At 39.2% G+C, this 14,009-nt stretch overlaps 1 protein-coding gene across 1 annotated transcript in view; it reads left to right on the forward strand.

Annotated features, from left to right (window-relative positions):
* TFAP2D (transcription factor AP-2 delta) overlaps nt 1–6,921 on the forward strand; it is a 50,422-nt gene extending 43,501 nt beyond the window's left edge. Inside the window, exon 8 of the mRNA XM_050894858.1 lies at nt 6,702–6,921. Coding sequence (XP_050750815.1) covers nt 6,702–6,921 — 220 coding nt within the window. The remainder of the gene's footprint in view (nt 1–6,701) is intronic.
* Nucleotides 6,922–14,009: the final 7,088 nt, after the last annotated feature.

The raw sequence follows: 14,009 nt of genomic DNA on the forward strand, positions 1-14,009 counted from the left end.
ATCTCTCTCAATCTGGCTTTAGATTCAGCTAGCTGAAAGGGACAACACTGGTTCCTAGTGTTGAGGTACTAGTAATCAACAAATTGTTCCTTTCTTTTTTCCTTTTTTTTTCCTTTCTTTTCCTTGGGTCTTTATTTACCAAAGGTATTAGAGTTCCTTCCTCTGGCATTTTTCCCTCACTCCCTTTTCCAGGGATTGCCTCTTAGATCTTTCTATAGCAAGGGTTCAATCGCCTTCTCCTGCTCTGCTGATGACCAAAATCCTTTTGGAAGGGTGTGGATTTCTAATATCACCAATGATTTTTGTCGTGAGCCTTATGATACCATGTTCCCTTAAAGTCACAATTTATGGAGTCAAGAGAACAGATCAGAATCTGTTTTCTTTATCATCTTCATTAACAAATAAGTCCCATGATTACCAAGGAAAAAGCAAATATACATTTATCAAAGATAGAAAAAAGCTTGGGGGGCTTGATTTGTTTTTCAATCCAGCACTTAAGAATTCTTAAAACATTTAAGGCACTCTCGTGTTTCCCAGAAAAAAGGAATACCATCCCCTCATTTCCAAATTACTAGGTTACAAAGTTTCATTGTCTCTTGTCATCAGTATGTTTATAATGCTTACTTCTTGGTCTTTCTCATTTGAAGAGGGCAATGGGACTTCTCAGCTACATTAGCTGCCTCACTGGAAAAAGTCTATGCATGGTAGCAAGTTGGATGAATCTCATTCATTTTTCTGCCTTCCCATAGAGCAGAGATGTGACCATTAACTAAGTGAAAGAAGAAGCTGAAGGAGCTGGTGGCTGTGTGAGGGACATGCTCACTCTTTTTCAAAAGTATCCAGTCACCTTGGATCCGTGATCTAGCTGGTGTCTTTGGCTCTGCAGGTAGTAATGGGCGGTGAGGCCACTTTTCATCCACAGTTAGCCAGAAGCTGGTACATCTGTTTGTCGTTCAAAACCAGCAAGTCACAGCGTTATCCAGTGTTTTATTCAGAGGATATAATGTGCGATGCTGGAAACATTTCTTGGCAAACATCCAAGGGCTTCTGTGAGCGCTGTGTGCACCACAGTGCTGTGGCTTAATCTTTGGTCTATAGCTCAGAAACGCTCCATAGTCACAGTCTTGGATGTTTGGGATAAGTTCCCTGGGCAATTCTCCCAGTGCGGAAAATCAGTCCCGAGGTCTACAATATACAGAGCTGAAATAGAATATTTTGGAAATACGGGGCATCAGCTCTAGCACTCTCTTCTTGCTTTTTCCATTGCTTTTACACATGGTAAAAGGAGGTCCACCTGCTTAGGAGAACATGTTCTTAATATGCTTGTTTGGTTATGAACAGAAAACAAGCATGAGGGCCTACTCTGCAAGGCAACTTTTGTATGTGCTCTTTGCCACTCTGATCCTGTAGACTACATATCCCTGTAATATATACTGGCCATGTTCCAATGTTTACCTTGACTATCAGTCTATCTTGTGTCGTGGTTAGGCCTACTGACCTTCTGAAGTAAAGTTATCGCAATTTAATTCTCTAGGCAACCTTCACAGGACAAACCTTGAAATCAACAGAAGCATCTCAAAGTCAATATAGGCACCTCTAGCTTAGGATGTTACTTGTATCAGTGAAGAGATTAAAATCTTTTTGCATTTCTGTTACAGCCATCAAAAGTCTTATCAGATCTTATTATTTGTCATCTGCCAGGTGTTGTTAAATTTGGATAATCATGAAGTGGTTTTCATGTTCAAAGTTCTGAGAAAGTGCGACCAAGAAGTTCAAGCCTGCTTTTTCTTCATTATTATTGTTTTAAAGCATTTATTTATTTTAAGCAAAGGTGTAAACATTCAGTGCAGATGGCCTCTTCCCCCCCACCGAGAGGGAATCTGTCTCTTTTGCTGCATGTCAGAGTTTCACCAGCCTGGGGTATGGAGGAGTCCTTGAGGTAGTTGCCAAATGAGAGTCCAAGCCTTCAGGCACACTTGGATCTTTTCACTTTTAAGTAAGGCCATCATTAAAACATGAGCAGACATAATTGCATCATAGTGCTGGGCAGAATTGCAGGCAGGTTTGGATGTCCTTAAGCATAAGGATTTATAATATGTTGGCCTGATATTCATTGCCTTCTTTCTGCAGCTCTCCATGCACAGTACCGAAACCAGAAATTTTAGCCTTGCCTTTTAGAACAATAAAGTTAGTTCGTAGGAGTTGCAATGAGCTGCACTACAAAGCTGAGAATACCCAGAAGACTCCATTATGAAACTACCATGTTTAATTTTAGGCTTTTAAACCCAAATGAAAGTATTATAATGAAAGCAACTCATTTCATAGGTGTGGAGCATACCAAAAAAGAACCAAGTTCAGTGGGAGCTCAGTTAGCCTGAAAAATCAGGCAACTAAATTTGACTTTCAGGAAACACATTTGAATGCTTTGCCATTAATCTTCTGTCTGTCATGTCTGATTTAAATGTAAAATCAGATTTTGTCCCCAACTTGAAACTTACTTTCATCAGCAAAGGGAAATTATCCAACTTCCTTAGATTTTTCAAAGACTTTAACTTGCAGAGAAATAAAGTCCACCAAAATTAGAGCAAGGGAATTACTGATAAAAATGTAAGATAAAGTAGAAGATACTATCTCTCAGCCTTTTTATGCTCATTACTTAAAGTGAGGCTAAAAAAATACACCCTCACAGGAGCATGGTAAGGAGGACTGGTCAGAAATTTTCCATAAAATGGTTTCTCTTGATAAGCTTCATGGGAAAACTGCTAGGCTCTGCATATCCCCACCTGTGGAGAAGAATATATTCATCAGGAACTGAAAGTAGAGTTGCCATCAGACTCTGCAGTGCCCTTTCACTAAAAAAGGGCTTTTTTATAAGAAATACAACGCTATCTTGAAAAAAACTGCTGTATTTGATGCTTAGTGGTACATAAGAGGCTAAACTGTAAAGGAGATAGACTCCTAACCCCACAAAATCCTTTTCCTATGAACACTAGTTTTCAGACCAGAAGTTTAAGATTCTGCTCAGGATAAAATACCCATATCTAGGTGTTTCAATATAAGCTGGATGTCCAAGCTTCCCATGTAGTCAATGAAGATCTAGGATGAGATATAACCGAGTAAACAGTAGCATACAGCGTCTTTTTAGATGCTATTAGGTATGCCATCAGTCCATTGCTGTTTTAAAAGGGTGCTGTTCTCCTGTAAGCCCTCTGCATTACCTGTTCACCTGACGCAGATATCTGGTGACCATAGGGCATCTCAAATAGCACCGAACACACATTTTTATTCAGCTTGATGGAGCCCTCAGGGTAGCCAGAAGAATGGTGCAGCTCACCATAAAGGAGACACATCCATTTCATGTGCTAAATCATTCTCCAGACTTCTCTGACTGTATCGAATAAAGCCCCAGGGCTCAATTCAGTTGCCTAAACATTGGCATCTAGTGCCATGTGAGATACACAAGGGTAACCTGCCTGGCATTAAAACACCTAGAAGCAAGGTGGACTTAAGTCCTATATCATATCTAGCAAATCTGTGCAGATGTTTCAGATGTCATAGGACATCTCAAATTACTGTAGACTCTTATGCGTAGGAAACTACATTAAGTCCCCTTTGATGGTAATGGGAGTTTAGGCACTGTTGATGCATACGCCTACAAGTTGACACCTATACTTATGTACCTTAATATCAGATTTTGTCCCATTCTGGTATTTTCTACAGTCTGGTTCAGCATTTGAGAACATTAAAGTTTTCTGTCCTTGTTCTTAGCCCTACAGATAATTTCTGAGACAATCTCTGTAAGTTTTCACTGTAGTGTTCCCACTTTACTCTTCAGGGTGTATTAAGCTATCAGATGAACACAGTACTATTCCTTTTGTTCAGAAGTCGAAAGGTTCAAAGAGAGCAGGTCGGAAGATTTCTTTTCTATTCAATCCTTTGTTAAACTTACTATTTGCATCTACTGGAAAGGAATGATTGCAGATATTGCCACCTTTTGAAACAGATGAACTAGGGTTTTTTGCATGCAAGATCATAAATATTTTTACATATGTCTCGGTATAGTCAGTTCCCCAAATCAAGACCCAGAAGATCACACAAGCAGTGTAAAAATCATGAGATATTATAACTAGTAATAATACGTTTCAATTTCCTTTTTCTTGTTTTCTGTTATTGTAAGCTCCATCACATTTTCATTTCTCTGGAATTATGAAGACTAGAAACGATGATAAAATGCAACACAAAATCTTGAACTGACCTGACTCCTGAAAGGACTTGAAAGGGCTAAAAATACTCTTATCTATATGCTACTGCTGATCTTGTTTTTACTGCTATTAAAAATGTGACTTACAATGACGATGATGACGAAAATTTTTATTTTCCTGGTATGTCAGGCATTTCTAAAAAAAAAAAACTTAAAGCAAAGTATGTTTACCTCTTTTTAATGCTAAATTAAAAAGATCCAGAGATTACTACAAGTCCAAACTTTGAAAGTCCAAACTTCAAGAGTCGTGTGGTATTATTAATTGATGTCTGCAAAATAGTCCATGTAAATATTTAATTATAATTTTCCTCTCATTTACTAACTTAAATTCCTGCTTTGAAAAGTGCCTGGAGACTGATGGATAAACATTCTAAAAGCAAGTTATTTGTTAATAGCCTTTGGGAGACCCTTTATAGAAGACTGGGCAACTCCCAATCTGAAATGGAGAGATATTTCCAAACTGAGCTCTCATTTTGGTTAGGACTCCCATACGTTTGGTGTCTTCCCTAGGATACCAGCTTTCCTAGCAAATAGGGTTCCCATGTCCAGCAGACAGAAAGATCACCCTAAAAGATATCTTGGAGCTTTTCCCATGATTTTTTTTTTTGATACTTCCAGCATCCTGGCAATTGTCCATGTCCTGTATAACCTCTTTTCCCTTGGTCCCTACTTTTTCACTTCTTTCTAAAACAGCTGGAAAGAGTGAGAAGCCAAAGTGCAGAGGAGAAGGGTTCTCACTGAAGTGAAATGTTCCCATTTCTGACCTACGCATGGGTCTCTGCATTAGAGCAGGGTTTACTGATGTGGCGCCTAAAAGACACCACAGTTAATGCAGCAACAAGATCTTAACTAGCATGGGATGAGAAACAGTTATTGTTTTATCAGAATCACTATAATGTTTTGTTGTGTTTTTTTTCTCACCCAAACCAATGTAAAGTATTGATTTCCTAAAAATGTCTGCAAATTCAGAAATCAGCTTCTGTTCCTCTCTTTGTCTTCTTTCTGCCCTGAGCAGAATTGGGATAACTGAAATTAGTCTTTTAAAAATTGCAATGACATTTTAACCTTTGAAATAATTTTTCATGTATGTTTCTAAATGAAAATTAAAAATCTGGAGGGTTTGGGGTTTTTTTTACTTAGTACTTATCAAAATGCATCATTATAACAATGAGAATAATTTGTTTGCTCATAATAAGGTCTTTAGTACAACTTGAGTTTCCCTGGCCCTTGCATGGACAGCTTATACTGTACACATAGTATTTAGGTAAATAGGGCTGAAGTCGATTGCCTAAAAACTGGTCTCTAGTGCCATTTCTGATATCCTAAGGTAGCTGAGGCATCCTCACAGAGATGGCATCTAAGAGACAGGACCTGTGGGAAACCTGCACACTTCTGGATCCGCAGGTGGAAGCCAGGCTGGATGCCCAAAACGTCTCAAGTGGCTGTAGATACATATGTGTGCACTGAAGTGCTCCTCTAAACTGCGATGAGATTAACCCACTATAGCTCTGCCTGGCAACTGCTTTAATACATCATTTCGGTAGCTGTTAAGTGAGGAGTATCACTGAAATTCAGCTACTTTGCAGTGCAGAAAAACAACAAGAAAAATTCAGTGCTATTTTGAAAAAACACCTTATTTAGATGAAAGGTGCAACAGGGTAAATCTACACTAGTAAATTCAACACCACCAGGGCAATGTTGTTGGAACTTGGTTATTTTTATTATTAATTGGTGAGGATGGTCCGTGAATTTAGCCTGGCTGAACTAGCCCTACGTGAAACACTTCCTGGGCATTGTTTGGGGATCAGCATTGGCCAGGGATTATTCCCAATAAGCCGTTCAGATTTCACCCTGTTAAATGGTCAGAGGGCTTAGCAGCACGGATATGGCCAAACCATGCCAACTGTGCTGAGGGTCAGAGATTCCACCCTTGGCATTGCTTGATTTCCTAGTATAGATGCAGTTATACATCCACATAACCATACATAACCATACATAACCAGGTCTTGTTCAAGAGTCTGATCTAGAAGAGTGAATAAACCGCACAGAACTGGTTTTATTTACCTGAGAAGGGGGGAGCCAAACCTTCTGGGACTGGCAAAGTAGCAGTACTGGAGAGCCTAGGGCACGGATCCTTTCTTGGCCTCTCAGAAGTCAACAACACTGTGTCAATCTGCATCAGCCGAGGATCTGTCCCACGGTGTTTCAGAACTGAGACTCCTACCGAAACCAACCTTTGAAGCTGTATGTAGTCTGCTCTTCGGCTCTACTCTTTTCTTTTCTGTTTCTCCCATAGGTAATAAATAGTTTAGGGAGCAAATCTTGAATTTCACTGTAGCAAAATGAGTGTACTGTAAACTCTTCGAGATATGTGAGTGCATTTATATTTATGTGCGTGTGTGTATTTCTTTTTCTTTTTCTGTCTCCTTCCCATTTGTAGTTTGATCACTCATGGTTTTGGAACTCCTGCAATATGTGCTGCCCTAAGCACTTTCCAAACTGTTCTCAGTGAAATGCTGAACTACTTGGAAAAGCACACATCGCACAAAAACGGAGGAGCGGCGGAATCCGGCCAAGGACACGCCAACTCGGAGAAAGCCCCCCTGCGGAAAACTTCAGAGGCTGCTGTGAAAGAGGGCAAAACAGAAAAGACAGACTAGCTACATCAAACAGAATCTATTTCAAGAGAGTCTTGCTGCTGATATTTTTTTTAAATATATATATCATTGAGGGCGATTTATCTCCAGTGGACCAAATCCAAAAAAGGGGGGAAAAAAGAAAAAAAAAAAGAAAAAAATCAAAAAAAAGAAAATAAAAAAGAGAAAGATTAAAACAGAGAGAAAGAGAGAGCGTGAGAGAGGAAAGTATTCAACCCTAAGAACAGCAGTGTACAGTAATTGTGTGATGAAATTGTCACTTTTTTAAAGTTTATGTTGCTCTAAACTACTTTTTCGTGCACGTAGTATTTGATTGTTCTGAATGATACACTAACACTGTTTTTTATAAGCACTTCTGGACTTGGCTGAGGTGGCACATGAAATTTGAAGCACTTTCTTCTCTGGCAGCAGAGTTAGGGCCAGTGCATCGGTTGTGGGACATGCAGTTCCAGCATCCTGACTTTGCTTGCATGCTGGATAGATTGAAAGAAGGGCTTCCTCTGATCCATCGGAAATGCCTGATCTACTCATCATTGGGAAAACAATATGGAAACCTGGCAAAAGAGGAATTCTTGGGTCGTGGGACAAACGAACCGTTCGGTGTTGGGGGCTGCTCATCCTCACGTGGGAATGCACAATAAAGGTGCACGGGAATGAGGCCAGAACCCGTTGGGAATCTGTCCTGACCATTCAAGCAGCAGTCGTGGTGTCTCTTGTGAAAAGAGCATGGCAGACTAAAATGAAAAAAAACCTCAATAGTTTCAATAAGAGCCCTGATCCCTCTGTGAACTTCAGATTAAATGACAGCACGGGCTTCTGTCCTCTATCTTCTCAGCTCCTGGTCCCACAACACTGCAGTCTGCCATACCTGGGTCTCTGTTCAACAGGATCAATGCAGGCAATCGGAGTCACCTTTTGTGTTGCCTTGATTTTATGATGCTTTTTTTTCTTCAACAGCTTGTTTCTGCAGCTTTATTGTCTTTAGAAATCCAGCTGAGGTGCAGAGGTCTAACAGAATCCACTCACTTACCGAAAAGAAAATAAAACCAAAATGACAAGTAAGACAGATTGGCTTGGTCCACAGCAGCTAAGTGGTAATAACCTTGCTAATGTACTTTTGAAATATTATTTTACCACCTACCACACATCCTCACACAGAAAACATTGGAGGCATAGTTTAAGCTCAAGCCTCTTTGAGGCAAGAGGCTTTTTCCAGCCACATTCTAACTCCTTCTTCAACAAGACTTTTATTCCGTTCCTTTTCTTGTTTCTCTGACATCACTTTACTGAGAAAGTTAGGAAGGATTGGTATTACAGGGTGGGGTTATGCTGGCCATCTAAACTCCTTTTAAGATCAGCAGAACCAGACCTTTTCTTCCAAGGGACAATTCATCTCTTTCTATGGTAGGAAATAATATAGTTGTCCACGTGTAAGTGTTTAGAGCCATTTGAGATGTTTTAGGGTATCTAAGACAGCCACAGAGTTTTGACAGATATGACGTGAAACCTATAGAACTGGACTCACCTGGAGGAGGAGCTGGAGGATCCCAGAAAACAGCATTAGGTACCTATGGGTGGCCACTTGACTTGCACACCAAGTGTCTAGGACAGGTAGAAGGGATCATCTGGAAGTACCTGTCATTCTCCACAGATAATAGTTGGAATGTAACAGTGGCATTTTGCATTGTACATGACTACAACGGGATTAATCACCCTCCTCTCCCTATAATCAGTAGAGAGAAAAAGGCACTTATAATATGCAGTTTATCTCACCTCAAAGTAATGATGAATCATACCCTGAAAGTGCATACTTTTCTCAACTAGGTGTAAAGGAAGCCAAGGATAAAAGCGCTCATACACGTGTCTACATCGTAGCTTTCTAGAACTAGTTAGCACGCATTACGTCTCGGATGACCAGCTTTAGACTAAACCTAGGGACTATGACAAATGTCTGAGGGCGTTTACAGCCATGATGTAGGGAGTCAAACTGAATTAGCAAGATCAGCCATGATGTAGGGAGTCAAACTGAATTAACAAGATCAGCCTCGTCTTCCAAACGTATGGAAGGAAATAGAGCGCTTATAGCACGATGCTGTTCCGCTTGAGGCCCGTAAGGACATTGCCATCATGGTGAGAAAACACACTAGGAACTAATGAGTCCCTATTTGCTTGCATAAGAAAATCTACAAAAAAAACCAAACAAACCAGAAATCCTATGATTTTGCCCAGATTTGTCCTTGCTCACAGTAGGTATATAACTTAGATACCTGCTTTAGTGCTATCTAGGCACCTCCTATGCCTCGAGGGGAACAGGTGTATCTCCATGGGACTCCATCTCCTTAACACACTAAGATCAGCTAAGTGCCTAACAGAACATAAACTTTACTGAATGAATTTTTCACTCCAGCACCTCTGGAGAAGTGCTAAAATCAAATGTATGATCCTCAGAGATGTCTTCGACAGAAACATTGTGGAACTGTTCTAGAACGTGAAATACTTGAGTGTGAAAGTAGGTAACCATGATTAAAAGTGAAAAGGAAACTTATTCTGCTTTTTCTATTGCCCAAACTGAGGGAGGGAAAAGGAGAAGGGGAAAAAAATCAAAAGTTTGTGTCAGATACACAGATTTGCCACATGAAAATGTACTGTAAAGCAATCTAATTGTGGTCCTCTACTTCAAGATGTGGATAAATTTAAATTAGATTTTGATGGAGGGGAAAAAAGAGAAGAAAAAAAGTTTTTTAAATCCTTTTCAGTTTTCTTCACTAAAATATCAGCCTTCTGGAGAAGGCGGAATGACTGGCTGGGTAGATTATTCTGTGAAACTGTTGAGAAAGCAGCATTCTATTACAATCAATTTCAAACATCTGATATTGGAAATAATATGTATACAGCATTATTTGAAATATTTACCTATTCAGGATATGGTCCAAGGTCCCAACAATAATTTATTTAAAGACTTGCATCTTTTGTTGTTACATAATCACTATGAGCCTCTGCTCTGCAGGCAATGAATTATTTTTGTCCTGGATTACCCTTTGATCTATTAATATTAATAAACCTGAGCACTCTTGAAGCCCCAGAACTTCCAGTTTTTGACTTACTGACCCCTACAGATTTTTGGTAAGGTTCAATACAGATCTGATTCAACCTGATTGAACTGCCATATATTCTTATCATTAAGAGGCCACCTGCATTTACATCCTAATCTTTCTGTTTTTTCCTTTAGTATCTTAGCACATTTTAAAAGCAAAATTCTTTTTAAAAGGTAGCTGTGAGGTTTGTTGACATTCACAGGCTCTCTGTTATTTATTTTTATCTGCACTTAACAACTTTATTCAGAGAAAAAATAATTATTACTGCCTTTTCTGCTGATTTAGCTATTGGAGCAGTTTGGTGACAAAATACCTTTGGTTTTTAAAATTGGAACTTCCAGTGTGGTTTTAAGCAATTAATTCACTGATGTTCCTGCTAAAAATCTCATCCTAAATTCTCATCCACTTATACCTGCACAATGTTCCCATGTTGGGTTTTTGTATTTTTTTAGTCCTTGTCTCTATGGAAATGCTGCCACCTCAAAACACATTCATGAATTAGGTCAGCCTGAAGGAAGGGCATGGTTTGAAGTTAGTGGGTGCTTACTGGGAGCAAATTCAAGTATATTTGTACCTTTTTGACTTTGAAATTAATCTGATCTGAAAAAAAAAAAGTTCTCCCTTTGAGAGATCATGGAATTGTTTATTCCATTCAGGTCGAAGACATCGAAGGAGTACAAAAAAGTGTCCAAACCTCCATGGCCAAAGCAATGAATCGTTATGATTTTTGAAATCCTGAGAATAGTTTCATAGTTTGAGTGCTGTCTGAGTATTTGGATCCTGTTGTACTTCAGCCCATTGCTCAGCTTTATACGCATTACACCTTTCCCATGACAAATCTCAAAACATTTTAAGTAGGTCTCTGAACTTACTTCTTATACCAAGCCCTGACACATTTGACTCACAAAGACCAGCTGTTGATACCTGGATTTATTAGCAAATTACTCATGAAGTAAACACACTGACTAACCACATGCCTTTCTTTCTAGAGCAAGGTGTTACTGTGAGTACAAACAGCTCATGTGTTGACTAAGCTTAGAAGGTAAGTCTCTGGCAGAGCCAGGAGTGACATTCTCGCCTCCAACCTCTACCCTAAGATTTGGATCTCTGCTCACACAGTCCTCCGTTAGTATCATTACATGGCAGAGATGTGTAGCAAAGGGAGAGTTTTATGCAGATGATGAGAACTGGAACAGCATTCGTATGGCCTGTAAAGAGGAGTGAATCACAGACAAGCAGTGATGACCCTGCCACCTACAACTGAAGACTGTCAAGAATTTTGTCCTTCATGCTGCCATCTTAAACCTTAACTCCTTCTAGGTGTCATTCTGTTGCCTTGGAGAACTGGCACAAGGGGTGAATTTGGACCTTTAATTTTCTTCTTTTTTAATGATAAACTCCAACATTCCTTGGGAAAAGACTTCAGCTCTCCAAATCAACATGGAATCTGCTCTTAGAAGCTTCTCTTTAACTTTTCCTAAAAACAAAAAAAATCTGCTACAAAGCAGGCACAATGTATAGTCCTTCCAAATCCTGGACCTCTGTGTAAATATTTCCCCAGCTCATCTCTTCCTCTGAACACGACTCAGTGGCGCAGCTGCAGCTCACAATTTTACAGCAAGGCTCAAGAAGGGCTGCTTTATTGTCCTAAGAGCCAATTTCTCTGACTGCTTTTGTTTGTTTGTTTGTTTGTTTCCTAATACCAACAAGCAGTTTTGGTCTTAGACATCCTAGGTATCCAAATGGGCTGCTGAAGAATTCCAAGGTCTTTTGACTTTCGTTTATCCTTTGGAGAGATAGTTCTGCTGCTCTAATTCTTTATTTTTAAGGACAAAAAACCCCAGCATTAATAGAAGACACAAGCCTGCAACACAAGGAAGAATCAATAAACTTAATTATACAGGAACTGTGTTTATAAAAATATCCTCTGCCTCTGCCCTCATTACAGGTTCAACAAGACTTCAAGTACAGCTGTGTGGGGAACAGGGGAGGAAGATAAAGTAATTTTCCTTTGCCAGGTGAAGGTCATTTGGAGAGGTCTGATCTTTTTTATTGCTCTTTACTTTTCTTTACTTTGTACAATTAATTCTGTTCTGTACAGCAGCTGTTGTGATTGTATTTAAATGTGAGTGCGCACTTGGTCACCAACAAACAATGTCCTATTTATTGGTTTGGGGTTTTGGTTTGTTTTGGTTTTTTTCCTTCCACTTAATTTAACTTAATTTATAATTCAGTGGTGAATAACATAATCTTTTATATTTCTATTTCCTATACAAGCTACCTGTTTTACATGAGTCTATGAAGATAATGACCACATTTGATCAAACATTTCACGGCAATAAAATCTATGTTGATTTAACCCTGATTTGTCTGGCGCTTGAAAATAATTTCCATCTCTGGATAAATAAAGACAATCAAACCTGGCTAGGAACCGGATCTATGACATTACAGGACCTAGAATTTCCATCCAATAGATAAGACATACAAAGCAGAGGAACAACAATGATGCTATTCCCATATTACATTGAGGAAATCAGTTTATACACAGATTAAAGGTGGGATTTATCCCACCTAATTGTAGCTATATTAAATCTAGAATTAATCTAGAATCTGTTAACCAGATTTAATGCTTGTTGTATCAAGAGAAAGATATAATGCAAGGCAATTTGTACTGTCCTAAAGCAGGAATCCAACCTAGTTGGGACGATTTACATTAGATTAGTCTCTCTTAATTGACCACAGGGGAAAAGTGGTAGGACTCCTAGTCCCTATCCATTGACAATGGACGCAGCCTAGAAAACTTGCTAACCCTGGATACGTAATATTTAGATGACCAGACTAAATCGAGATGTATGTCCTCAGAAGTGCCTTGCCCATGACTGCATAGAAAGGCTGTGACAATGCTGGCAATCAAATCCACTTCTCCACAGTCTCAAACTAATTCTTTAATATTCACCCTGAAAGCTTACAGCAGTTCATTTCCAAGTCCTACTTCAGCCAAAGATCTGGGTTAATTGCCAACCCTCCCACTCCGGACTTTGATGCCAGTGTTGTAGCACAAGGTTTGACCCTTCCCAGTAAGAAATAAAAGAGTGAAAAAAAAAGCCTTTAGATGTAAATAGCATCTTCTTTCAGGTATGACTTGAAGGAACTCTAGCTTAGAAGTTTAGCCAAACTTTCCAAAAAAAATGGATCTGAAAAGTTTTACTGAAAAAAAATCCAAAAAGATGCGGTTTTTTAAAGCAATTTCCTAGACATACTCAGTTTCAAAACTGTTTGGGAACCTGATGACAACCCTTCTTTCTGTGTTGTTTCAGTGCTTGCAGAAATGACTTTATGAGTAATTCTAGACAATGACACACCAAGGGCAAAGCTGCGATGGCAGAAACTTCAGAAGGATTTCAGGTGAAAAAAGAAATGGTTTGGGAGGCAGTTCCCACATGTTTAAACTTGGTTTATCCAACCCTTACCTCTGTTCCCTAACAAATGGACTCTCAACAATTAATTAATATTACCCCTCTAATCTTCCGGGAAATACAATTTCCCAGGTGCTGTAGTGAATTGCTCTGATCAGTTCTGTGTGTGCTCTTCTCCAAAGTCAGAGGAAACACAACTGTGACAAATTCATCAGTATTTTAAATACAGTCACATGAGAGGTTGCCTCTCCTATCTCTCTTCACTTTGGTGTGTAAATTTTCCACTCACTCCATTAAAACAAAAAGAAGACAAACCCACTGAGATTTGCAGAAGTGCAGTGCCAAAATACATGTCAACGTGCACAAGTAGCCTCTAATTTATAGACACTGCAACATACAAGAAGAGGAAAAGGAAAAAGTAATAGGGAAAAAAATCCATCTCTGTCAGATTTTAGATGCAAACTGCATATAGACAGCTTGGGCAAATTTGCATTCAAAGTAAGTGACCAGGCAAAAAAGGGACCAAATCTGTAAAATGCTGAGTGTCCTGAACTCCCAGAATTAGTAGAATTGATGAAGT

This window comes from Gymnogyps californianus, chromosome 3 (genome assembly GCF_018139145.2).
Source record: "Gymnogyps californianus isolate 813 chromosome 3, ASM1813914v2, whole genome shotgun sequence".
Classification (NCBI taxonomy): domain Eukaryota; kingdom Metazoa; phylum Chordata; class Aves; order Accipitriformes; family Cathartidae; genus Gymnogyps; species Gymnogyps californianus.